General features: G+C 34.5%; 1 protein-coding gene across 2 annotated transcripts; it reads right to left on the bottom strand.

The window, feature by feature from the left end:
• Positions 1 to 2,851: 2,851 nt before the first annotated feature.
• On the bottom strand, positions 2,852 to 27,873 carry LOC123313345 (protein croquemort-like). Of its 2 annotated transcripts, none has more exons than XM_044898201.1 (7): positions 27,746 to 27,873; positions 26,635 to 27,072; positions 14,605 to 14,808; positions 12,229 to 12,520; positions 6,399 to 6,601; positions 6,265 to 6,338; positions 2,852 to 3,407 (listed from the first exon to the last, which is right to left on the bottom strand). In XM_044898201.1, exons 2-7 carry the CDS (start codon positions 27,055 to 27,057, stop codon positions 3,128 to 3,130), a joined length of 1,476 nt encoding a protein of 491 aa, XP_044754136.1. In that variant the 5' UTR covers positions 27,058 to 27,072; positions 27,746 to 27,873; the 3' UTR covers positions 2,852 to 3,127. The 2 variants fall into 2 exon arrangements, with proteins under 2 accessions (XP_044754136.1, XP_044754135.1); XM_044898200.1 differs by lacking the exon at positions 27,746 to 27,873 and adding an exon at positions 27,288 to 27,440.
• Between the last annotated feature and the right edge of the window lie 119 nt (positions 27,874 to 27,992).

The raw sequence follows: 27,992 nt of genomic DNA, 5'->3' as shown, positions 1-27,992 counted from the left end.
TTGTAAATGAAGAGGATGACAAAAATTTTCTTCTATTGGGAGAACCAAAGAGTGGTGGCATTTGAGAATTTTATTTTAGAGGAACGAATGCGAAAAGTTACTACAGGATTTTCGATGAATGTCATCGTAGAATAAGTTCCAGAAAAATAATTTTTCTATTTTTCATTTGACTTGTCCTATATATTGTAAATGTCCTAAGAGATCAATGAATATATAATTACTATTATATCAAACTATCAAAAATACACAGGCATAAATACAAGCCAGTTGTCCTGTTAATTGTTTATTCATGTGAAATGTTAGTTTAGAGCTGATGTTTCTCTCGCCTTGAAACTTCCTTTAATCATTTTGACATTCATTGATGCAAGATGATTTTTTGTTGAAAAATTTAACATTCTTGTAATTATACGTGAATTCCTTCGGAAGGTACCCATGCATCAGATGCATTTCATCTTCGGATTGATTTTTTTTAAATATACAACTGCTGTAACGTCTTCAAGCCGTAGCCAAAGAAGATAACCAACATTAACTCTCCTCAAGCTGCTGCATAGGTCAATAATTCAATTTTCTTCCATAGCAGAAATAAATATATATATAAAAACTGATCTCTTCTATTTTCCATGCAATTAACTAGATTTGGTATGCCTCCAATCAGTTTGTATAAACGTCAATTATGTTCGTCCCATATTGTCGACTTCATATTTTCTGAAGTATTTCGACATTGTGATAAAATACGTAATTACTGAGATTCTTAAGTAGAACGGACAACATAGCGCTGATTTAAAACCCAAAAATGTTTTGACAAGCGTCATAACCCCACATTTTTGTACTATACATCGTGGAATGTGTAATTTCCATGGCCAACCAAGTGCTAAAATAAAAGTGAATGGAGTATATACAGGCTGTCCCAAAACTAGTGAATCAAACGTCACACCACGATAAAGTAGACCAAATATTATCGAATGATATCAACATTAGTTCAACGAAAATGTACCGTTTCCAAAATAATCAGAATTTTATTAAAATATCTAAATTTGCCGATTTTCGAACTATTTTCTTGATCACAGGCAGGGCCGCCGTCAGTATCGGCAAACCGGGCACCCTGCCGGGGCGGCACATTCTGGGGGCGGCAAATCAGTTGATAAAACGATACCAATTTTTTCACACCATTTTTTTTTCTTCAAAAGCGAAAAGAAGAACATTAAGCACCACAAGCGATTATTTTAAAATTAAAATAAGGAATGTATATGGGTCGAGTATGCCACCATGCCTATCAGAATTTAGTTTCTTATCCACTGGGCGTTGTTCTACGGAATGACCGACTGACCATTTTATTTATTAATAATATGGTCAGTCGTAGTTACAAAAAAATTTCACGCTTATAATAAACGAATTGCACCCTTATAAACGACGCTACGCACATTAAAGCTGACTTACCAGATATTTGTAATGAAGCTCGCTCTTAAGAACTGCTGCATCAATTCTGATTGGCATGGTGGCATACTCGACCTATCTACATTCCCTATTTTAATTTTAAAATAATCGTTTGTGGTGTTAAGACATTTATACGTCTTTGAAAATAAAACGAATTTCCCCTCGTCAACTGATTTTATTTTTTTCAAGCCGTATAAATGGCAAACAAATTCTTGAACCTTATTGAACATATTATTCTGATTGCTTCCATCTGCAAGTCGAAGGTCAGCGAATGTTTTTTGAAGATCTTCCTTTTGTTTCATTATCTGCAGAGTTTTTTTTTACCTTTCTTGGTAAAAGCTGGGTTAAAATCACATCCAGTCAAAGCATGCAGTCCAGAATTTCCCAATTTATGATGCATTCTACTGACATTAATCATCCTCTGATGATTAGTCCCAACTTCTATCTACGCGCATTAAAGCTGACTGACCAGCTGTGTCCCGATTGGACGTTGACTGACTATCATAATTTTGATTTACATACTAAAACACAAAAGTTTATAAAGTTTCAGCCTTAAGAAATTGATTTTATTATGTCGGTGATCAGGACATGTTTGATCGCGCACCTGAGGTACATGTTCTAACATCCACTTGACTGACCGCAGCATTTTATTGTATATTATGATTGTAATCACCTGAGAAAAAACCAGGCGTAATAAATTCAGAGACTTTTTTTGGCTCTGCCTCTCCGTCTATAAGTTATGAAGGACAAACACTTGATTTTTCCGGAGTTCATACTATGGCTCATACATGCCGTATACCCTGACACGCAAAGTATTTACCAATTTGGCCTAGGGCCAACTAGTTTGGCGTGAAACAGGGTTTGGTCGGTAAAATACGTGTAATGTACTAATAAACTTGAACAAAGCGACCCACTACTGAGTACTTACTTACCTCTGACAATTTCCTGTAAAATATTTGGAACAAGATTATCCTCCTTCTATTTGATGTGATCCTATATGTTTCTTTGATAACTGATGTGAATATATGAAGCGATTCATTTATGTTCTGTGTTATTATGATAATAATGAATTATTTGGCCATTGTGAAGAAGATAATAATTCTTATCCATCAGAACGAATTAAATTATAAGAAAAGGCTTGCTTCTTAATAGAAGTTCTTCTGTCTGTCACCTGACAGAAACAACTTTTCAAAAAGATTCGAATAATCTTGTACATATCGAGGACAGTATTGAACAAGTCAGTTTTTTCAAATATATTCTATTTCTTAATGCATGTCACAACAAATATAGTACCTACTATTATAAGTTATTGGCAGAAATCGCTGCTTTTTTTCATAGAAAAAGTGCAGGTTGCTGCTTATACGTTCATTGACCATTACTTTGAGGACAACTGCAAAAATATATTTTTCCACATGCTCACCTGCTGAGATGTGTGTATGATTGAAATTTATCGTTAAAAATGTAGTCTAAATCATCCGTTCGTTCACAAAGGGAAGAAAGAGAGTTCCCAACTAAAAACTAATAAAATTGAATTCAAGTCATCACAAATAGTAAACTGCCATAATTTTGCCATTAAGAAACTATATACAAAATATTATGTCAAATAGTTAAATGGCAAGGAATTAGTGCAAAAATGAATCTTCCCCCCTGCTTCTCAGTCAATATTCTCTCAATTCTCATAATTTAAGGACCCTCAATATTTGTCACAGCCATTTGTATGTGTCATTAGTTTCAAATGTTCTGGGCAGTGGGATAAATTTGCATGTTTCTCCTCTTCTCTTCTGTGCAGATAGTGATAGAAAAATCTTATATGTATAGCTGCACCTGAGATGATCAGAATGTAGGAAATGATTCTGAGGAAAGCTTCTAAGCGGTCAAGCACTTGCACAAGAAGCATATTCCTGAAATCTAACTGATAATCAGCGTAAAACCAAAATAGTGGGATCATCAACTCAGGGACATCTTTGAATTTGCTGAAAAAAAAAATAGATGAATGAACTTCAAATTTCACGATTATTGTTGAATTAAAAATAGAATTATATGAATTGTTATGTTTCGCTATCACAATATCATCTTCAAAGGTGGATGAAGGTAAGCATATGAATGGCGTAGTTTAACAACTCCTGTTAGTTAAAATCATACGACATCAATTCAATTTGGAAATTGTTGAACTGAACGTGAAGAATATGAATCGTGATAAGACCCTTATATGTATTCTTTGCACTTTCAAGAATGGATTCGAACATCTCATAATTACATTGATGGGTGGTTTTTTCAACTTTGAACAGTCGAAAATCACGAAAAAGGAAAATCCTACCGAAAAATGCAGTTTAGGGTGCGTAGGATCGCCTTGAAAACATTCATGAAATATTTCATTTATATTTATATATTACTTATTATTAAAATAACATCAACACTCTGTCGGCTAACCAAAAGAATTTCGGACAATTGCGATTCGGATAATCGGGATTGTACTGTAACTAGAAAGATTAGAATATAAAGCATAATAATTTTTGAGATGTATTGTTTCTACATGTGACTTTCTGATACTATTACGCCCATTACTTGAGTAGATGAATATACAGGGTGAGTATTTGACCAGTATCAATATTTTAACAGTAAATTCTTGAAGTTAAAAGGAGCACTTTTTTTCTTTATCATTTTTGAACCTTTCTCGAACACAAGATATCCCCCACGTCTTCCAGTTTTCCCATCATGATCATTACGTACCATTAAAATACCAAAAATTCAAAAAACCCAACTCTTGAAACTATTGAACGCTTTCTAATGAATATTTGGACATTTCGTAAAATAAAAGTATTCTTCATATTTTCTTGAATAATGCGCCGTTTTCGAGTAATTTGATGTTTAAAAATTGAAAGTATCGGTGACATTTGAAAAATTGGGTACTTTGGCTGAATATAACTCCGTTTAAAAGATCCACAGATGTGTAGTATCACCAGGGCCGCCGCCAGATATTTTGCCCGGCAAAATGATATTTTGCCACCTTGCTGGGACTATAATGAGTTTAAGTACATCATTCTTTATGGAATAACGTACAGCGTACAGCATGTTCAAAATGTAGATATACAAAGATGAGTCTTTTTTATAAATTGATAAGCCTTAGTAAATGTTGAATCTAAAAAAAAAATAAGAACAAAACGAATACAAAAGAGTGGGTTATATACCTACTAACTACACCGGCGTCAGTATCATATAGTAAAATATATACAATGAAACGTTTGAAAAATACAGATATAGAACTGACCTTCAATATGAATCAATTTGAAATTCTGAACTACACAGATAAAGAGATTTATGAAAATCTATAACAGGCTCAATTCGTATAAACACGATATACTATTGTAAAGGGTTGATAGATACTTTTGCTTCTCAAGTATGTATTTTAAATTCCTCCCAGAAATTAACATTTCGAATTCAGATTGACACACAGAATATAAAAATTATTTCTGAATCGTCCCAAAAACTATACAGACTGTGACGTTTATCAAAGAGAACGACTGGCTAGAGGGCAAAAAAAGGGACAGTGAGTTTTCGCTGCGATGGAGATATTTACAGACCGACTTTGATAGTTATTTATGAGTAGAATTTTTGATCGCTTTCCATCTGGCGGTATTCCCCTTTCAGATATCGATTGAAATTTATTCTGGGAGGATTTTGCATTTCTTCATAAACTTTTTAGGGTTTTCACTCCCAATCTCTGAAACAAAATCAATTAAAAATTAAATCAACGATTTGCTCCTGCGTAAATTCTTGCACTAATTTGTCAGGAGCAAATTAACTAGAAAAATTTGTTGCCTGACAATGAACTGAAAGTAAATAACGTTGAAATTATAATTCTAAGTTGTAACGTTTCGGAGTCTCTATCAGACTCCTTCATCAGACGAAAAATCTATTTTCGAAAATCTTCTGAATTGTGGCTTTTGTTTGACATTAATTGTCAATACATATAGAAACAGAGACTGCATAGAAACGTTGATTCATTTAATTTTGAAATTACCGGATGACAGTTCCTTCTTCAGTAAATTGATCCAAATATGATCTATTCCTACCGAACAATTTGCCAAATTATTATCTTGATCTAATAGAATACACGTAGACTCTTTAATCTTTCGTTTATAATGGTCTGGTTCCGTAATTAAAATTTTAGTGTTGTCCCAATCCATCATGTGGTCTCCCGTATTAGAACAAATGTGATCTGCGAACTGTTTTCTTATTTCTAGAGGTCTGGACGTTTCACCTGTATAAGTTTTACCACAAATACAGGGTATGTTGTAAATACAATTTTTTGATTTTTGTTTTTATTTAATTAGTGCAAGAATTTACGCAGGAGCAAATCGTTGATTTCATTTTTAATTGATTTTGTTTCAGAGATTGGGAGTGAAAACCCTAAAAAGTTTATGAAGAAAGGTATTCCCCTTGTTTCTGGTTAAATGCATTTTTATTAGGTACCTTTAGAAGCATATATGTGAATTGTTTGCCGACCAAGCGAAAAAAGCCGCCTTTTCGATTTCACTCTAATAATTAATAATGTTCGTCTTTTCGTTTTTGAAGAAAAAAAAGTGGTGTAAAAAATTGGTATCGTTTTATCAACCGATTTGCCGATTGCCTGGAGGCAATATTGTTTTTACAGGGGTGGCAGAGCTCATTAGGAAAATTTAAAATACTTATATCTTTTTATCAGAGCCGAATCGGAAAAAAAAGTAAAGGAATAAAGTGTTCCTTTTGACCTCAAGAATCTACTGTTGAAATATTTGTACGAGTCGAAGACTCAACCTGTTTGCTACATTTTTTAGGAGATTCACCTACCTTATGCTAGGATTTGGTTCCATATACATATTCATTTGAACTCCGAGCGTCATCACAAGAAGTGTCCCGGTTCTCTGAAAAAATATTGGAGGTTCTTAAAAATTCTAATATCCTCGAATATTTATGATAATTACCGGATGCAACCATATCTCCAAATTGTGTTTACTGCCATTTGGCCTCATACCCTCTATGTCGTCTCTGTACTTTGGATCAGCTCTAGTGAAATGAGGCAGCGATACATAGGATGGCAATCCATACGAACACTTAGAGTAATCTGACACTCCGTACTTGAGACATTTTCGGAGACAAAAACAAGTATTTTTTTTATTATATTTACCTGAAATCAAGCAATAGATTGGTCAAAGTCGAATTCATAGTCTACTAGTGGCGGACTCATCGTCAATTAAACCGAGGAGGCTAAAATTTTTATGAGCAATGGATTCGAGCATAAAAAGTGAAATAGTTTCCAGAATAAGTTTTATCGTCCAGCAAGAACCAGCGTGGAGATTAATTTTTTGCCAAGAAATTATGGTTGAAATTATTCCTCAACATCCAATGTATGTACATTAGTTTCGCAAGCTTAGCTTAGTCTCCCTTGCACTATTGAAAGCTTAGAAAACTGTGAACTTACGTCGATGGAGGGTACCCTCCATAGTCGATCGTGTGCATGAGGGAGTCAGCGGAACCATATTGGCGAATATGGCTATTCTAACTGATGATAGAAAAATTCTCGAAAGATGGAAGGAGCATTACTCACAGGTCTTGAATCAAAATAACGACTCGGATTTATCCATTTTAGACCTGCTTCCCGCGTATAGTCCGATGACATCGCTTGATGACGAAATTTCAATGTCGGAAATCATAAGCGCGATTGAAAAATGATAAGTCACCTGGTCTAGACGGCATTCCGGCGGAGATATTCAAAGCCTTGGATGAGGACATTGTCAATAGTCTCCTAATACTATTCCGCAAGATCTGGGAACAGGGAGATGTGCCACAAGACTTCAGAGACGCTTTAGTTATCAACCTCTATAAGAACAAAGGCGATACGTCGAATTGCAACAATTACAGGGGCATATCGTTGCTTAATGTGGCCGGTAAAATTCTCTCGAAGATTATGGCTAATCGTCTGGTTCCACTCTTAGAGAAGCTTTTACCTGAATCCCAGTGCGGCTTTCGACCAAATCGAGGTACAGTACACCTAATTTTTACTCTGCGACAGCTACAAGAAAAGGCCCGTGAACAACAATCAAGGATTTATACAGCCTTCATCGATTTAAGCAAGGCATTCGACTCGGTGAATCGGAGAGCGCTCTGGAAAATCATGGCACGTCTAGGAGTACCCGAAAAATTCCTAGCAGTGTGTAAAAGCCTTCATACCAACAACACCGCTAGAATACAGCATAATGGCTCTACAACCGACCATTTCTCAACCAACTCTGGAATAAAACAAGGCTGCGTATTAGCGCCTTTACTGTTCAATATTTTCGCCATAGCTGTATCGATAATTGCTGACATGAGCATGCCCGTAAGAGGTGTTGGGATAAGATTCAGATTTGATGGAGGCCTGTTTAACCTGAAGCGCCTCAGAGCAAAAACCCTTACCAAGTTTATCACGGAACTTCAATATGCAGACGACTGTTCACTCATCGCTAGCAGCTCAGAGGATCTACAGATAATGATGGACACCTATAAACATGTATACGAAGCTTTAGGCCTTAGACTCAATATTGACAAGACCAAAATCCTGGTAAGTCCGCCAGAGGGCCTTCGAACAGATGTCAGCCTGGACAATGAAACTCTGGAACAGGTCGAGCAGTTCAAATACTTGGGAAGCTTCATAAATACTAGGGCTAACCTTGACACGGAAATACACAACCGTATCAATTCGGCATCACGGGCATTCTGGAAGCTGAAGGACAGAGTGTTCCAAAATCACGACCTCAATCTGAAGACCAAGACAGCTGTTTACAGAGCAGTGGTCCTCCCAACGCTTCTTTACGGAAGCGAAAGCTGGACTCCCTACAGGCGACATATTAAACAGCTTGAACAGACGCAGCAACGTCATCTAAGACAGATAATGCACATCAGATGGTTCCACAAAGTTTCGAATGCAGAAGTCTTGCAGCGCGCGAGTTGTACAACAATTGAGACTCAAGTAACGAGGGCCCGACTCAGATGGAGCGGCCACATTCTGAGGATGCAAGACACAAGACTCCCCAAAATAGCTCTATACGGCGAACTCACTGAGGGAGCCCGGAAACCAGGAGGCCAGTATAAGCGGTTTAAGGATACACTACATCAATCCCTAAAATCAGTTAATGCTAATCATAACTGGGAACAACTAGCGTTAGACAGGTCACAGTGGAGGTCTTTGGTCCACAGTTATAATGGAGAATCGAGAAGGATACAGCGGCGGCCAGATCTGGTTGGAGACTATCCATGCCCTGAGTGTGGAAGGATCTGCAGGTCACGGTTGGGTCTCTTTAGTCACAGGAGGGCACACAGTCGCAACTAGCACTAAGAAGTTACAAGTCTTTTCAAATTTTTTTTTTTTTCTGTCCTTCTTCTTTTTGTAGATTTATTCCCGGTAACGGGATACAGCAATGATGATGATGATTGGCGAATAGCCTTCTCTAATATGCAACACACATTACAGTATAGCGCCACGGCTGCAAATACATTTTCAAGAGCTCGACTTGATCCAGGCGTTATAAAATAATATTCTGTTTGAATTTATTTATGAAAATAATGATAAATTAGAAATGTACATACATTATGAATTGTATGAGGAGGCTTAGCCTCCCTTGTCGTCTACTGAAAATTATTTATATGGAATTATTCCACGGAAATGTACGTAATAATGGTCAGCAGACTCTGAACACCCATAGTTTCTGTCACCGAAATTATTGAGTTTAACTTCAATTCAAACTGTAATTCTCATGTTGATGTAAGTACTCCTGTTCCCATGTTTTTAATGATCTAATTTTGTGGATTTTTTGTTAAAAATTTAGTTGCCTTGAATAAGGAATAGTGTTTTTTTCCGAAAGTAAGGCTTTAGCACTGAAGAGAATGTAACATCTCAGTTCTTTGACTACAGCAGGTAGGCGACCTATCTTCAGTAGTTCAATTCAGTTAATCGATATCTAAACCATTCAAAAATATTGAGTTCTCTACCACCGTGATTTTTGAGAGAATTTACTTTTTTTAACGGCGCGCCATGGTTATTTTGCATAAATACGAGGATATATTGAAAAAATCTTAGCCTACTATAGAACCAAATAAAATTTCTATGTCAAAATATTTTATTACTGAATATAGTCTCCTCTTAATTGGATATATTCATTACAGCGAACCTCCAACATCTCCAGACCTTTCGAAAAAAATGTTTCTTTTTGCTCTGCAAACCAGACCTCCGAACTTCCTCGTTGAAAGAAAATTGCGACCATTAAATTTTTTTTTTCAGTAGAGGTAAGAGATGAGTGTCGGACGGAGCCAAATCTGGTGAATAAGGGGGGTGTTCTAGTAATTCAAACACTAAATCACGAATTTTTTGCATGGCAACATGAGATTTGTGTGCAGGGGTGTTGTCCTGCAAAAACAAAACACCTTTGGATAGCTTTCCGCGTCTTTTCTCTTTAATTCTTTCCCGTAGAGTGGTCAGTAATGTCGAATAGTAATCTCCGGTTATTGTTCTACGCTCATCCAAAAAATTAGTCATGATTACTTCATGGCAATCCCAAAAAACTGAAGCAAGAACTTTTCCTGCAGATTTTTGGACACGAAACTTCTTAGTTCTTGGAGAACCAGAGTGTCGTCATTCCATCGATTGTTGCTTTGTTTCTGGATCGTAGAAATATACCTCTCATCCATAGCAACAATTCGGTTTAAGAAGTCTACATCGTTTTCAAATCGAGCACAGATCGAACGCGAAGCTTCTCCCTTGCACGCTTTTGGTTAACATTGGTCGCATTCAGCGGACGGAGCGCAAAACGCTTCTGCTACCCATCGGTAGCGGTAGCGGTCGGGAACATGTTGAACGTTCGCTGGCAAGCCGAGATAGGATAAGGCAGTCCAACATCAGCTGATTAGTTGAAAAGTCTGTAGGAAAGACGTAAACAAACGGATTTTTTAAGTTTCGTTAACCTTGTGCTGGTTAAGTCAGTTTTTTTTTGTGAAAAACATAACCTAGAATTCTGACGAATTACTTTGTTGCTCTAGTATATTTCCTATAACTTATTTAACATCCTTCTTTATTACCTTCCATCAATTTTCATTTCATTTTCCTCAACAAACTCAAGCTCGTGCATCTTCCACACTAAATAACAACTACCTACTCAGTTCAAGTCCAACTTTCGCTCCTTTCCGCTACCGCTACCTAGCACAAATCAAATCCGCTCCCAAAAGTGGCGTCCGCTCCAGAACGTGTTGAGAATGTAGCGCATATGTCACCGAACGTTTACGCTAGCGTTTGTTAACAGTTGCGCAACTGTTTCGTCCGCTGAATGCGACCATTCAAACATTTGGGAATCCATTTTGCAGCAATTTTTCTCATGTCCAAATTGACGTGAACTATATGATGAACGCGTTTGTATGAAATACTCAGTGCTTCAGATATCAGTTTTCGCTCAATTCGACGGTTTGATAAAATCATGTCATGAGTTGCAGCGATAGTTTCGGGGACTGACACAGAAACTGGCCTTCCTGATCGGTCATCATCTTCAATGGAAAATTTACCTCTTTTGAAGCTTGCAGTCCAATTTTTCACGGCCGCATACGAAGGACATTGATCACCAAGGGTATTAAGCATATCTTCGTAAATCTGCTTACCTCTTAACCCTTTAAAATACAGGTATGTACTTGATGATGACTCAATATTCCAATTTTTCGGTTTTCACAATTTCGGTGGACATCTTCTTTCTTTAAATTTATTGCGCAACTCTGGTTTACTTTTTCGACCTCAAACTTCACACTGACACTTCTAATGAGTTATTGTTCGTTCCCATGGTTACGCAATATTTTATTTATGCATGGAACTGGTCTAGACTAACTAGATATCAATACATCCTCGTATAATCTAAAACAAGAATTATCTATCTGAAATCCAATTTTAGTGTAAACGAACGGAAATTTCCGAGCTTTGTTCGCTGAAGAGTCGTGAATTCGGTAGTGAAATATCTCTGGAGGTTGGTCTTCTCCAATGTCCTTTTTGTAAAGAAACAAATTGAACCAAGTCATAACCTAGACTAGTCTAGGTTAGAATCTAGATTCTAAATTCTAAATCATCCTTGTACACTTTCACTAAGGCCTCTGTTACAGCGTGTAAATTTTCAGCATCCATCTCTCATTGTGATTGAGAAATCCAAATCTCAAACGTACAGCCACTGGGATGAAGCAGGATACTTCATATTTCAGTGGCCGTCCTTCAAATCCGGTACTGGTAAGTCCCTGTTATATGAGTGGTACTTTTTGCACTTATTTAAAGTTTTCAGTATTGCAGTACACACCATGTGAAGAGGTGTAAGTTGGGCTGAAGAGTTCGTAGTCATGCCTATTCACAGATGAGTTCAGATTTCGTCTGATTGGCGGATGTTGGTGTGGTGAGAAGGGAGTCAACGGTATAATAACATTCCATAACGCTATCACCGCTTCTGATGTTGATTCAGTGTTCATTTGGGAAGGAATTTGTTTCAATTGGCGCACATATCTTTTTATACTCATTAAAACAACCAAACAACCATGGTAGTGGCATTGAGAATTAACTCCCGGGTTTGAATACTCAAAGGTAGTGGTGAGGTAATATTCTCTGGGAAATCTAGCTCGAGCGCAATCATATTTTTCAAGAAAGTGTTCGAAAATTAATAATAATTTATCAAAGAAGGTTCAGTGCCTGATCACCATTCATTTCTGAATTGCAGAAAGTTTCGAAAAACTGTAGAACTATTCCGGATATCTATTACTTACCAGTATCTAAGAAATCTTCTTCTCCTACGTACTTATATGCTTCTAACCCTTTCCACGAAACAGTTCCATTGTAATAAAAAATAATTTTTCTGCAGAAATCTGAGGAAAAAAACTCGATTTTATCTTTTTTGGGATTTTGAGGGAAGAGTTCGGAGGTGGCTTGGAATTGTCCACAATAACCACTGTAATCGGTTATGTTCCTATAATTCCACCTGTATGTTTTACCGATAGTGGTGTTTCCAAGACCAGTTCCCATATTGAACACACCCTCATACATCTCTGAATCATTTCTCTATAAAGAAAATATAATGATCAAATAATACTCAACACTGAAAGGATGATGAAATTACGAATTATAATATAAAGGTTGTGCCATCTAAAATACTCCTCAAATCATAGCAATTCATAGAATTGATTCACTTTCCCAAATTGAATCTCTTCAAGGAAAATGTGCAAAAGCTAACAAACTTAACCCGAATTTAATGCAGAGCGCTGAGCTTGAGCACTCTTTTTCTGTTTCTTCTCTATGTGAATACGTAAATCTTTGAATTCATATTGAGGTGATTGACATCATAAGGAATAATTAAATGATGGTGCTTTTCATGTCATTATTTTAATATGGTCGTTTATGCTTCAAACGGTATTGCTTTTCCAAATCGAACATTCTGTGAATTTTAACATTTTTTAATGTATAAATATGTATAAATGTATAATATAAGTCTACGTTGATTTCCTATGTTTATCTCTGAAGGTATTTGAGTTTAAATCTACGTTGATTTTCTATGTTCAAAATTCACCGTTGTTTGAAAAAAATTAAAGGTGGATACTCGTAACAAACGGTTCACTTTTCGTTTAATGCAATGAAAGACACAATGTCAATTGTGTGGTACCTTTAGAATCTGATATACCTGGGAATTCTCAATTTATGACTACGCTCGTCCTTTAAGTCTCTTACATATGGAGGCATAATAGTTCATATTCAGCTCCACTATATACCGGGTGTGGCTTAATGAATGGATAATATGGTGCATGCGGGTAGAGGACCTCAGAAAAATATGTTTTATGTCTAGTAAAAGTCCCTTGGTTTTCGAGATATTGGAGATTTTCTAAAATTCAAGAAAATTACACCCTTCACCACTCGTTTTGCAGGCAAGTCTCCAAATGAAGGAATTTTTTCAAAGTGTTTTTTGAATAGTATTCCTGGATAGATGCGCTATCGAATGTAATTCATTATTTTTGAAGCGCATGATTCATAAGAATCTGTAAAGCATTTAGTAGAGCTCCTGATGAATACTTTTTGTGAAACTTGATTCAATGAAACGATATTTCAAATTTTTTTTCTCTCGTATTCTTTCATTATTAAGCCCGACAGTAATAAAGTTAATAATTTTTAGGCGAATATCAAGTAATGAAGTGAATTTAAGTACTTTTGTAATTAAGAAAACAAGCTAAAATTTAATCCCTATTACATTGAGTCAAGACCTTTGTTACAAAAATACTGATATTTACTTCATTACTTGAAATTAACCTGAAAATATTGATTTCACAACGGTGGAGTTCAATAATGAAAGAAAACGAGACAAAATAGCAATTTCAAAATATCGTTTCATTGAATAAAGTTTCACAAATGATGTTTAAATTGGCCACCATGAGTTCTAATACATGCTCTACAGTCTACACTACACCTTCTCATTAGAATGATGATTCATTAATCATTGCTTCATTATTGCATGTCAACAATTTTGAAATAACGTCTCATTGAATTAAATTTCACAAAAGGTCTTATCTCGAAAACCAAGGGGCTTTTACTGAACATAAAACATATTTTTCTGAACCGCCATAAGGTCCTCTACCCGCAGGCACCATATTATCCCTTCATTACGCCACACCCTGTATATTTCGATGTCTAGTGTACTTGACTTCTATTATTTTGAGAAATATCTTAATTTGAATACTACCAGGCGTATACAATCAGTACTCATTCCACTCTAACAGAGGGAAATGCCGACTGCATGTTTTGTTCAATAAGTTTCCAAAACAACACTTATTTATAACAATTATAAAAATTTCAAAAAGCAGTACAATAACTCCTCATTAATGTAGAACCATATCGCATAAATGAATAATTGAGTTATTGTTTTCTTGTGTAAACATCACTTTGTGGTTTTTTCTGTTAGACTTGTTTTCTCTTCAAAATTGTATTTTGATCATGAATAATAATTATTAGATATTATTATTATTTTCAACATATAACCTTCGATTTCACCAATATACCCCTGACCGTGAAGTGAAACAATATTCACCATCAAAAAAAGTTTTCCTTAGTTGTCCTTTCCTAGAAAAATAAAAATCAAATAGTACTCCAGCATTTCTAACCTTGTAGAACCAAGCGACCCGGTCGTAATTTGGCATGTCATCCAAGAATGGTAGATAACTTGCAGTTTCCAGGAGAGAATCCTCGTAACCATCAAACAACCACTCCTTTATGGTCGTCGTCTTATGATAGGGGCTATCACGAATTGCGATTGCAAGACCTTTTCTGTAGAAGAAATTCCAGTTTCTCGCCTTTTCAGATGCAAACTGGAAAAAAAAACACGTTGAATATGAACATGGCCAGCTTTTTATATCGATAAGCTTACAGAAATTAATGGTCAATCAGTTAATGACTACAGGAAATGAACAAAATGTATCTCAATTTTCCTCAGCCGTGGAACTTGATTTCAGTACAATCTGAGGACAAAATACCCTTTGAAAGGGTGTCCAGAATGTGTCCCTACTCAATAATTCACCAGCATATTCTAAGATAAAAAAAAAATTTCGAAAAAAATTCTTAAACGGAGCCCTTCGAAGCACGGAATTTATTTTCTTACCACCGCAGCAGAACTCATGAGATTTGGCAAGAAGCTCAAACTATAACTGTGAAGAAGCACGCTAAAATTCATTCAGTAATTAGTAATTTATATCCCACAATTAAAATATAATTTCTTCAGCCGAAATATTTTTGTTATGACATTATAATCTATTGTCGTTCAACATCCAAAGACCTGTGTGTTTTTCTACAGAAATAGTTTTTTAAAGCATAATTGGTCCTATCGTCATATTTCGATCCTCAGTGCATGTCCCAATAGTTACCTTGTACATTAAAACTGAATTAAAATTAAAAATGTCCCGACAAAAATAATTATAATAACTGTCTTTATGAAATCATCAACAATTATGCTGTAACCCATAACATACCTGATATTATACTAATTTATTTAGTGGCGCATGCACTTTGAGTTTGGGGGGTAAGATAATGAGCGAAAGTGGGGCAAAGGGCGGCTGAATTTATTTGAAAGCCAACGGAGAATTTTGAGGCAAACCGCAATATTTGGGACCAGTCAAATCGTAGAGTTATTTGATTAGGTCACAGCTGTATCATTTTACGATATATTAAGTTTTTCAGAGAGAACGCATTAATAAATGAAATCAAAATTTAGTGAAACTGGTTGTGTGCCCGTCGTAAAAAACACCTTAAATTAATTTAATGGTATTCAAAAAAAAATTTACTGTGTAAAAAGTGTAATATTGCTTGTGTTGCATGAGTAAAATAATTTCTTTCAATTAACCAACAAGTACTTATAAGAGATTTATTGTCAATTCAATGCGTGGGTTATTATGAGCCTTGTTTTTACCATTCAGTTTCCAGGACACTTGCAGATATTCTATTGAACCTAGAAAGTCCTACGTGGTGTCAAAAAACTTGTTATTTAGTTTTCTACTTATTAATGCTTTCAAATTTTGAATACTACCAACAAGTAATCAGTGTTGCCAACATTTGAAAATTGTAGTTTTTCTCAAAAATTTTTATGGAACACCCTATATAATAATACATTTCCAAATAGATAATTTCAAGAGCTAATTGATAACACCGGTCAACACCAAATTTGACTTTGAATGCAAAACATAAAATTTCGATATCTTAGATCCTAATTAGACGAAAAAAAAATGTATGGCATGAAAAAGTTTACTTCTATGTTCAGGAGACTGATTCAACGACATTTTTCGAAATCTCTGATTTGAATTTTTATTGAAAATAAAACTATTGAAATAAATATGTTTATTGTTTTTACTATTAAATTAACTTACAAAAAAGTGGAAAATGATTTAAAAGTGCACGCTTTTACTTTTTATTTTATGTTCATAACTACTTCATCTTACTAAACCCCCAAACATCTTTCACAATAACTACAAGCAACAGGTGGAGCCCATGGCTTGTCTTGATTCCAAACAGAAAAATCAAAATATGCTTCATAGGCTTCATAGTGAACGTGAGATGTCTTTAATTTGTATTTCAGGCCCCAAATGTAATAAAATTTACCACATATAAAACAAAATGCATCAGCATCGTATTTACACCTTCTTGACCACATTTGTCTGGGCTTATACACCAGATCGTTGTTTATGACTCGAGTGCCCTCTAGCGAAACTTTTTAAAGGTAAACACCCCACTCTCATCGCACGGTCTTTTTGAAAGTATCAAAAATTATAAAAAAAATGAAGAATGAGTATTATTACTCTATCACCAAAGCAAACTTTATACCAAAAAAAGGTATTTTCCTTTCGTTTTTGTGCATAATTAACCGGAAAATCCTAGTATAAACGTTAGGACAACGAATGAAAAATTTTTTGTCGTGTAATGTCGTGTAATAATCATAGGTCTCCTAGTCTTAATTTAAGAGCCATTAATCAATTTATGTTGAAAAAAAGTAATTTGATTCTTCTCAGTGGATTATTATGTAGAAGCGTGGGTATAGCAACAAAAATTATCTGCATAATCTAGAGCTGACATTTCTAGCTTTGACAAATTTTTTTATGTTGCTTTGGATAGGATTTTATTCATTCATTACTAAATTATACCAATAATCTAGATTTACCAAAGTAAATTACTTGTAACTCTTAAGCTATGACCAGGAGACCCATGATATGCTATATCATTAAATAACTCTTGGAAAATGTATTAATATATAGGGTGTTTCATTTAAAAAAATTGAGAAAAACTACAATTTCCAAATGTTGGCAATACTGATTTCTTGTTGGTAAATTTCTAAGTTTAAAAGTATTAAACAAAAAAGACTTAATTAGAATTTTTTTTGAGACCAAGTAGGACTTTCTAGGTTCCATAAAATATATTTTACAGGTCTGTTGGAAACTTTTTGACAGATAAATGCTTTTGAATAAGAAATTGTAGACCCTCTTTGACCTACGTTTTTGAAAATGTCTTTTCAAGTACTATTCAAATATCTAATCATATACAAGTTGTTCCATTCAACAAAAGGTAGCTTTTTGTTACCACTCTGTCTTTAATTGATTTTTTAAATTTTTTCATCAGAAGAGTAAAATTCGAAAGAACATGAACAACTTTTGTGTGAAACTTTTTCATATGCTTTTTTGAATTTGATATTTCTCACCCCCTATGCCTCGCACCCCTCTACATTATTTTTTCAAATGGGATTATGTATATGGATTTTGATACATCAAATGAAAGATTATTTGATTAAATATTCAGCGGTGTGGCTAAAAGTAGGATTGGTTGTGCCGTTTTTTTATCGAAAAATTACGAACTAATTCACGATTTGTGATTGGAGAGTACTGCAATCAGACCATTATTCTTACTTCTTCATTACTAATTTATTATTGAGGGAAATCCTCGAATCCATGAATTTGTAATTTCGAATGCAGGTCCCCCTATGATTTTTTGAATTTGCATGAAATCTCTCACCCTTTACGCTCCAAACCCTTCTACTTTTTTTTTCAAATAGGAATATGCTTATTTTTGGCACGCTGTCTATCACAATCAATAAACATATTTATATTAGACAAAAAAGGGAAGGGGTATGGAACGTAAAGGGTGAGAGATTTCGAATTAAAAAAAGCATAGTGTCCTGCTTTCGAAACTACAAATTCATGGAATCGTGGATTTCCCTTAATTGAAATGAAATTCCCGCTTTAATATGACCAAGAACCTGCAGACGCTTTCCCCACTGCAGAAAGTGCATACATCATAGAACCCCTTTTTTTACCATCTAATCTTCAGAATCCACGAGGTCTCCACGATGCTCGAGTAAATACTTATTTAGCATCATGAGCTCCCCAACTACAAGATATAAGAAATATTCGAATATTTCAGATTTTTCATTTTGAATCTAAAAAAAGTCTTGCGGGACGTCATGTTGGAGGACTCATAAAGGCAAAATTTTTTTGTCAAGAAACGGAAATTCTATCTGGCATAGTTTGGAAGCATCGTATTTGTCACCACCCTGTATATTATTGTCTAAATCGTCGCCAAATTCTATCATTAAGGGAAAGTAGTACCTACATACGATTCGAGATCAAGACGATCGACTTTGGTTGCTTTACAGATGCTAGCCCAAATACGAAAATGTGTCACATCTTTGAGCAATAGCCTGAATTACGTACTGAGAGGTAATATTAGGAATATTGAATAATTTTTAGTTATTCCTGAATTTTAGCGTAATTTTGGCATATATCGTTATGAAAATCTTTGCATTATATAAACAATTGAATCGCCGATGTCACCCCGTCGTTATTTTTATCGAAATATGTCGAAAAACCGTCTAAAAATGATCGTGAAAACGAGTTTTATTGACACTAACGTTCAAGTATTTTTCTCATAGAACAATAACTAATTGGAAAAAAAAGAGACGGGGTGACATGAAGACGTCCTTTAACTTCAATTCAAAAAAAATCAAGGTTTCACGTAAGAAATTGAAAGCATAAATTAGGAAGTAGTGAATGCCGTTCTTGAATGGAGATTCCTGAGGTATTTCTTCCCTTTAAGAAATTGCTATTTCGGAAAATAGCCAACCCAATTAATTTCATATGCAACAATGTGAGAACAATAATTATGGAAATTTGGCCGACTCTAAAATACCAAATAACTCGTGTAGTGTTTGTTATAAATTCGATGGAATATTCATTATTTTTGTATAATTAATAAGACGAACACAAAGTTGATTTTTTTTGCAATGGTACGTCGATGTCCCCAAGGAAGCTGGGTGCGGACGTGGAGGATGCCACTTTCAAGTGGACCTGGTGCCGACAACATAAAGCATATAATTAGTAGTTATGTTCTCTATTATTAATGCATATATTTAACGAAATTTTTTGTTTCTTCAGATTTTATCTTGCCGCTTAAACCCATAAAATAGCTTTCAAATCAGGTCTGGCCTATCTGCTGTAATACTGAGAAGAATTAAGGGGAAGTAATACCTCAAGAATCTCTATTCAAAAATGGCATTCACTAGTTCCTAATTTAGGCTTTCAATTTTTTACGTGAAGCCTTGATTTTTTTTTTTAATTTAAGTTGATGGACGTCTTCATGTTACCCCGTCTATTTTTTTCCAATTTAGTTGTTTTTTTATGAGAAAACAAAACTTGAACTTTATTGTCGATAAATGTTGTTTTCATAATTATTTTTCGACGGTTTTTCGACATATTTCGATAAAAATAGCGACGGCGTGACATCAGCGATTCAATTGTTTATATATTGCAAAGATTCTCATAGCGATTTATGCCAAAATTAAGCTGAAATTCAGGAATAACTGAAAATTATATTACATCTCACGTGGTAATTTCTACTCTTCAACTGATTCAGTACGTAATTCAGGCTATTGCTCAAAGATGTGACACATTTTCGTATTTGGGGTAGCATCCGCAAAGCAACCAATGTCGATCGTCTTGATCTCGAATCGTATGTACTACTTCCCCTCAATATAAAAATGATAAAAGCTAACAATTTTCCGAAGCATTTTGACGAAGACGTCAATTCAGTTTGTCGACCACACCTTACTAATATGCCAAAAGAAAATACTTGAGTAGACAATAATCTTTATACAATAGTTATAAGAATAATCATATAAATGAGTCAAAAATTCAGATAGATAACATCCATTCTGTCTTATTTGAAGTCGTCAGAGCAACATAACTCACAACTCGAAGAAAATATCGAATTTATGGACTCTTTATTCGAAGCCTACGGACGCTATGATATATTAATAAACCCGAACGCCACCTGACGTGAAACGAAATTCAACATAATTCTCCTTTTACTAAATATAAAGCTTACTATTCTGAACCGCTACAACGTCCTCTACCATATTATCAATTCAATACGTCACACCCTGTATAGGAGGAATTGTCTAAGACAGCCTGAATAGTTAAAAAGACGATCATCAGCTTATCAAATTGAGATATATGTGGTTAAAAGCATGTTGAAAAGTACACATTTTCTTTAAATGACATTTTAATCGTGACAAAAATTTGTGGGAGGGCGCCAAAGTTGCAAACAAAAAAAAACTATCACGTGTACATTCCGAGTGCGTTGGCGTTTTTTGTTCAATTTTGAAGCAAAGGATTCAAGAATAACGAAAAATATATAATCTGATAGTTTCAGGAAGCCGAAACAATAAAAATTGGCCATAAAGGTCACAAACATAAGTTTTTTCGAATTATCTCCTCTACTGGGCTTCCAATCGTTTTAGCATTCATTATAAAAGTTGTAAAACATAACATTTTCTACAAATGTGGCCCGGAGAAGATTTTTCTACGTCCAAACGCTTTTGAGATATATGGCGATGAATAACATTAGACTGGGACTTGCTCTTTCGCATGTATGGCTAAGTTCCTCGCTCTCATCACCGTCTAGCCCGAAAACGGTTAAGACTGGGTAAAATTGCTTAGCCAAAGTTGTACAGAATTTTATTATATTCAACTTTCATAATGAATACAAAAATGATCAGAGGTAAAAGATGGGAGATATTTGAAAAAATGCATTGTTATCATCTTCAAACGTCAGGTTCAGAAACCCCCCCTTGATTAGTGTCAGATCAATGAGTCAACAAGTCTGCAACACCGAGATAAACCATCTGTATGAAAAAATGATACGCTCGACTATATATACCAGTACCGCTTTTTTTTCATTTTCAAATGATCGCTGCTGTGACCTCGCGTCACTTCCGAATTATCAGTCTCTTGAAAAGTAGCTGCCTTCGGCACCAACCAATCCTCTGAAAATCTGACATGTTTCAAATTTTTTTTTAATCATTTTCAACCGTTCCGTACGGCCAGCCCCATCGCGCAAACTGTCAGATTAATATGAATTTATTATTCGAGACAAGTATGGCATATACAGTATCTTAATCTGACACGCGAGTACGATTTTTTTTACATCTTTGAAAACCTGCAGAAGCTTTCCCCACAGCTAAAAGTGCATACATCATAGAACCTTTTTTTTACCAGATAGTCTTCAAAATCTATTAGGTATCCACGTCGCTCATTAATTCTCCTCAAGCATATCATAATATGCACATATCAATAAGTAAATATTCCTTCATATGGCAGAATGTATATTATGTGAACACAGATCTCTTGTACTTTCCACCTATCCTGTGGAATTGTATGAACGTTTATCACATATTTTCAATATTTTTTATAAAAGTGAAAGGAGTATGTATATCAATATTTCGGTCGACGATTTTGTGTATTCGATTCTCAGGATTCAGATCTGAATCAAATGGGAATTCCAATATACAGGGTGCATTTGAAGGTGAGGCTTTTTTTTCAAGAGAAGGTAGAACTGGTCAAAATGAAGCGTTTCCCCAAAAATCACCTATGCAAAACTTCCAAAATGACAAAGTTGAAAAAACATTGAAAATGATTACTGAAATAGATCCTAATACGACTCTAGACCGTTTGTTAGCTGAATTATCTCGAAGCAGTGGGAAAAACTTATTTCCTGATTCGACCATGTGGTTTCGTTTAGGATATTGGCTCGTTCGATATTTACGTGGTAATTGAAATGGAAACTTAGGATTGCCGAAATGTTCTCATTATTTTTTAGTAACTCACACTATTTTATGAAATGGCTCATTTCGATAACAACTGACAGAAGAAACTTAGGACACAAGTGTGAAAAATAGAATACTACTTCAAAATCTCACCAATAAAATTCGTCTAAATTATTCCCGAATTTTTTCACAATGGGCATCACAATCTTCTTATACGAACATTCCAACAATCCTCGTAAGAATGGAATGAAATGGGGAAACATCATAGCACTTTTTCAACATAACTAACATAAGCACTTTCAAGAAACTGCCTCGATTTTCTACATTTTTTTCACCATAAATTGCACGATACAACAATTACGATTTTCAAAAAATGACCTGGTGCATCTAATCCGATGAACTTGGTACTGAACCATTCATTATCCAGCCATATGTTTATGTTTTGTTTCGTTTTTGCGATGCCGGAGTCACCTTCCACAGTCCCGCACTTGAAATTCAATGAAATTTTGCCGAACTTGGATATTTTATATAGACAAATTTTAGTTAAACGACTTATTTTGATGAGTTCTGTCAAAAAAAAAGCCTCACCTTCGAAAACACCCAACAACTGACGAACTGACAATTTTAGGCCTTTAGGGTTATGTCTGCAGAGTCCGCAGAGTGAAAATTTTCAAATATCCTAATGAAAACAGCACCTAGCTTAACGTTCAATATGAAACCAATTTATGAAAAATTTTCAGTGTATTCTCACAAAATCCGAGAGGTAACCCTTAAATGTAACAGTAGACACTAGTCGGAACTCCTGAGTATTAACCTCAGATCAATAAAATCTTTATTTTAATGATCTGAGGTATTAACTCATACTCAAACTCAAAGTCGGAACGTAACGTTGGAACTTCAACAAAAACAGCCTACTTTATGACGAATTCGACGATATATAAAATTGATTTTTCGTGAATATTAAAACATCTTTATTATAGATACTGGTTTTGCTGGAGAGAGACAGATGTTTGATGGATCGAATAGGATGAAACAGATAATTTATAGTCCATCGACACGGCATAATCAGTTGGTATCAACTCATGTTCCAATCCAGGTAGTGAAAAAGGACCTCCCTGAATTTTTTCGTACCATGAATTACTAGGATTGCCACTCAATATACATATTGTCATATTGTACCATTTAGTTAACATTGAGAGACTAATTTACCGAATACCGTTTCAATCCATTAGACTTATCATTTGAAAATTGATTGTTTGGTGTAATCGAATAGCTAGATACGAGTATATAACGTGCGTTCAGAAAAATTCGTCAAGTAGGCTATGGAATTTCGAACGTCGATATTTCGTGTCTTAACGCATACTTCATTCGCTTTTATTTTAGCACTCGGTTGGCCATGGAAATTTGACACATTTCACTCTGCATAGTACGAAAATGTGGGGTTATGACGCTTGTCAAAACATTTTTGAGATTTAAATCAGCGCTATGTTGTCCGTTCTACGTAAAAGACTCAGTAATTACGTATTTCATTACAATGTCGAATCACTTCGGAAAATATGAAGTCGAAAAATATGTGACGAACCTAATTGAAGTTTGTACAAACTGATTGAAGGCATATCAAATCCAGTTATTTGCATGGAAAATACAAGAGATCAGTATAATATCATAATATGCACTAGCTTGAGGAGAGTTAATGTTGGTTATCTCGAAAATATCAACTCGAAGATGAAATTATACGATGCAGTGATTGGGAATGGGAATTAACAGATAATTACAAGAATGTTAAGTTCTTCAACAAAAATCATCTTGCATCAATGGAAATAAAAGGGATTAAAGGAAGTTTAAGTCAAGAGGAACTTGACATTAATTAACAATTAACAGGACAACTGGCTCGTGTTTGTTGCTGTTTATCTTAATACTTTAATATAATAATAATTATTATGTATTTATTAATACTTTAAGACATTTACAATGTTTCGGACAAGTCAAATGAAAAATAGGAAATTCAATTTTCGGGAACTTATTCTACGATGAATTCATCGAAAATTCTGTAGTAACTTTCGCATTAATTCACCCCAACATAAAATTCCCAAATGCCAACACTTTTTTGGGTTTCAGGGCTTCCCAATAGAAGGAAATTCTTAATCATCCTCCTCATTCACGATATTTCTGATTGTGGAAATATTCAGCTAAAATATAAGTCGTTCAAATTCAGATGAAACATTATATAAATTCACTTACAATGAATATGTTCGCTACCGTCTGGCGTATTGTGGATTTTAGAATATCAGGTAACTATGTATTTGAATGAGCGGACCTGAATTCTAAATAGCATTTCCTGAAACCCTGTCTTATGTCTATTAATTGATATTAGTTGTGGCAACGGCGTTTTGACATTAACGACATTTCATGAGGGCCAACCTTACTCCGTTCTAGTTACAAAAACTTGAGCAAGTTATTTTATGGCCAAACGAGTGCTAAAATTAATGTGAATGGAGTATAATTCTTAGCTTTTGCTTTACTATTTTCCAGGTTATAAGTTAGCATTTTGGATTGTTGTTGAATTAAAATTATCAGGAAATTATAAAGATGTTTTTTACGCACGTGCAAAAAGCGTTTATTATTGAACCCTCCTTCAAAATTGAGGAGAAAATAGAAGGAGAGAGGAAATATTCTTTAATGTTCCAGCGACATTCCCAATGTTCAATGTTGTTAAAAAAATCAATCTTTCGACAGTACTGCTTTGGGATGCGTTGACGGAATAGGTGTGTTCAAGCAAGAAAAAGTAGTGGTCGACCAAAAAAGAAAACCTCAGAGTTATTAAGCAATTCAGCAATAATGAAAATATGATAACAGAAGACAGAAACTCCACGAACCTCGGTTAAAATTGTTACCAAGAATTTTTGTGGATTCTTGTGATCTGACTCAATGGAAGAAATGCTCGCACTTTCTGCGAAATTAACTTTTCCTTAAAAGTACCTTTCCACTTTCCATACAAAATTACGTCTAAAGGTTAATGTCATCATTATTTACATTGGGAAGATAAAGTAATTCAAGAAAAGACCTACGTTCAAACACATTCATTTGAACGCACATTACAATGTATGAAAGTGTCACGTGAAAGCCTTCGTTTTTTGTTGAAGCCGGAAGCATCCTCATAAATAGACAGGGTTGAGCAAAAAAATTAATATTTCTTCAATTACTGAAAATGAAAACACTTAAATCCGTCGACTTATTTTTAATTACTCTCATTTTCTGGCAATAAAATTGAGTATTTCTCTTCAACCTCTCAGCCTCAACCTCATGCATCCAACTTTTTTTGAAATGGATACCTACCATGAGTAGACTCATTGGAATGAAGCTGTCGCAACATATCATTTCACCATAACCATTGTTTTTTTTTTCAATTTTGCGGTCATCAAAAGAAACATAAAAAGTCTCTTGAAAAAATAATTGAATTAATAGTTTCCCAGCCCATAACTTGAAATTATGACGCTGAAATACTTTAATAAGCCTGACGAGATCCTAATTCCTTAATTGTATTCTATTAAATTTTTTCATTCTCCTGTAAATTCTCAATCTTTTTATCTGCGTTTGACGTATAAAGTGATATTAGCATAAGTAATCAAAAATTAATTAATTAACTTGGTAAATTTTATCAACAAAATCAAATCATTTCTTACAGCAATTATGAAATATTGTGACGTTAAGTTCTTGCCAAAAAAATACATACCACAATAACTGTAATTTTGATATCTATTTTGAAATATGATATGATTTCGGATTATATTCCGAAAATAAAGGGCAACACATTCATATAAGAAATCATTATAATCCTAAACTGAGAACTTTTCAACAGACTAAAGTTAAAAATAATGAGGTCGGCATGCTGGCATCTTAAAATTTGTAGAGCACGAGCAGAAGGAAGGACATTGCAATAACATCAAGTTTATCAATTTATTGATGTGCTATCTTACAAATATCGAGTTACCTACTTTAGCCAGATTTACAAGATGTTGTTAAATTTTAATGTCCATATCCAATTTTTTGTTGAATCATAAAGCGTTTGATTACCTCTTGATTTATTAAGCACATAACATTCATTGTTTTATAAACGTTTTTTTTCAGATAGTCAGGTACTGGTCATATAAAAGGGGTTCGGAATTTGCAGGAGAATAAAAAGATCGATTAGAAATGAAAAAGGGATTTTTGTACGAAACTAATTCATATTATAATCAATCATCAACTTCTACGTGTTTTTGGAGAAGATAAACAAGAAGAAACTCTAAAAATTAAGGAACGAAATTGTGAAATCTTGAAACTCAATGAATAAATAGTGGACCCCTATCCTGGACGTAAACTCTGTCACTCGAAAGTAATTCCCCATATTTCCGAAAATAAAAACTCATTGAAGTTGGACACCAGTGTCTAAATGTATCAAAAATAATATTTTGAAGGTTGGCTGTATGTATATTGAGGATGATATAATTTTGTCATAGCGAATCCGTGAATGCTGAGGGTTCATAAAAGTAAAAGTAAAGAAGAAAGGTTCACTCACCATGGGCACGACATTCACTGAAGTGACATTGTCCTCTAACGCTGCCTTAGATTTTTCTTCATCCAGGAAAAACACTTTCTTATTTCTGTACGTGACCGTATTGTTTTCGTTGATCGTTATATTCCATCTGTGAGTTTCTTGGTTCATCACTATAGGACCAACTTCTTGAAATTTCGGTTTAACTGAAGGATTGAATAGATCCTCTGGATTCGTCCAATTGAAGAAATAAAATTCTATAGGTAAGAGATTGGCTGCATCCTTCCATTCTGAGAAATAGTAAGTGTTTGGCTTGAGGACCAGAAATTCATCGATTATTATATCGACGATCTTCTTATGAATATTGAGGAGTACCATGCCAATAATTAAAACGAATCCAGATAAAGCAGGTTCTAAATATTTTCTACATCCTTTGTTCACTTTCATCTTGGAAACGGTCAACTGAAAATGTCATCAACAGGCCCGTTGAGATAAACGAAAAAACAGAGTTAAATTTGAATAATTATTTTCAATCTCGATTGTAGAACCTGAATATTCTCAATGAAATAGGGGAAATAATAAGAAAGTGTGCGAGTGAAATAGTTTTCTTGTAATGAATAGGTCCAAGTAGCAGAAAAGGTGAATTTATAATGAGATTTTCTATAAACAAAACATACTTGTAGAGTTTGGCGTGGAAGCGATGAGGACAGAGCGGATTCGATTAACCGATAAACAACCCATCAAAGGTTTGCAAGGTACTGCCAAGAGTTCTTTTTCATGTCTGCAAAATCTGAACCGTTCTGACCTTGACAGAAGTTGTCAAAATCTCGCCACCACCGTAGATTCAATTTGGGAGTAGGCTATGCGAAATAATAACTTATGATAATTCTTGGGATGTTTAATCATTGGAGCTTGACCAATGATTCGAAAAACTCAAGACAATGTTAATCATATACAATGAATTGTGCATCAAGTGGTTGAGGGAAACAACATTGGTGAATAAAGCTAGGAAATGATACAATCAAGAGATAAAACAATCTGATTATTACACCCGATACTCGTTAAAATACTTGAAATATTTCAGAAATTCGTTAGAATCATGTATAAAAAATTATTATTTTTTTAATTTATTTACCTTCACTATATGTTGGCTTCTAAAAATGAAAACGACTTGAATAAGAGAATGAGGAACCGCTTTTTCTGAAATTTATAAGCAAATGGAAGATGTGTGACAAACTGAATCTTTTAATGAATTGCTGAAATATAATCGATACTTCAAATCAACCTTCTAATTGTATTTAATTAATGATTTGTTCGAATATATATTCTATTTTATGGAGTAATTATATAAACTTACACTGATAATGAATTACGTTCAAATA

This window comes from Coccinella septempunctata, chromosome 5, assembly GCF_907165205.1.
Source record: "Coccinella septempunctata chromosome 5, icCocSept1.1, whole genome shotgun sequence".
NCBI classification, from domain to species: Eukaryota; Metazoa; Arthropoda; class Insecta; order Coleoptera; family Coccinellidae; genus Coccinella; species Coccinella septempunctata.
Note: the sequence above shows the minus strand (reverse complement) of the source record. Positions and strands in the feature narration are given on the sequence as shown.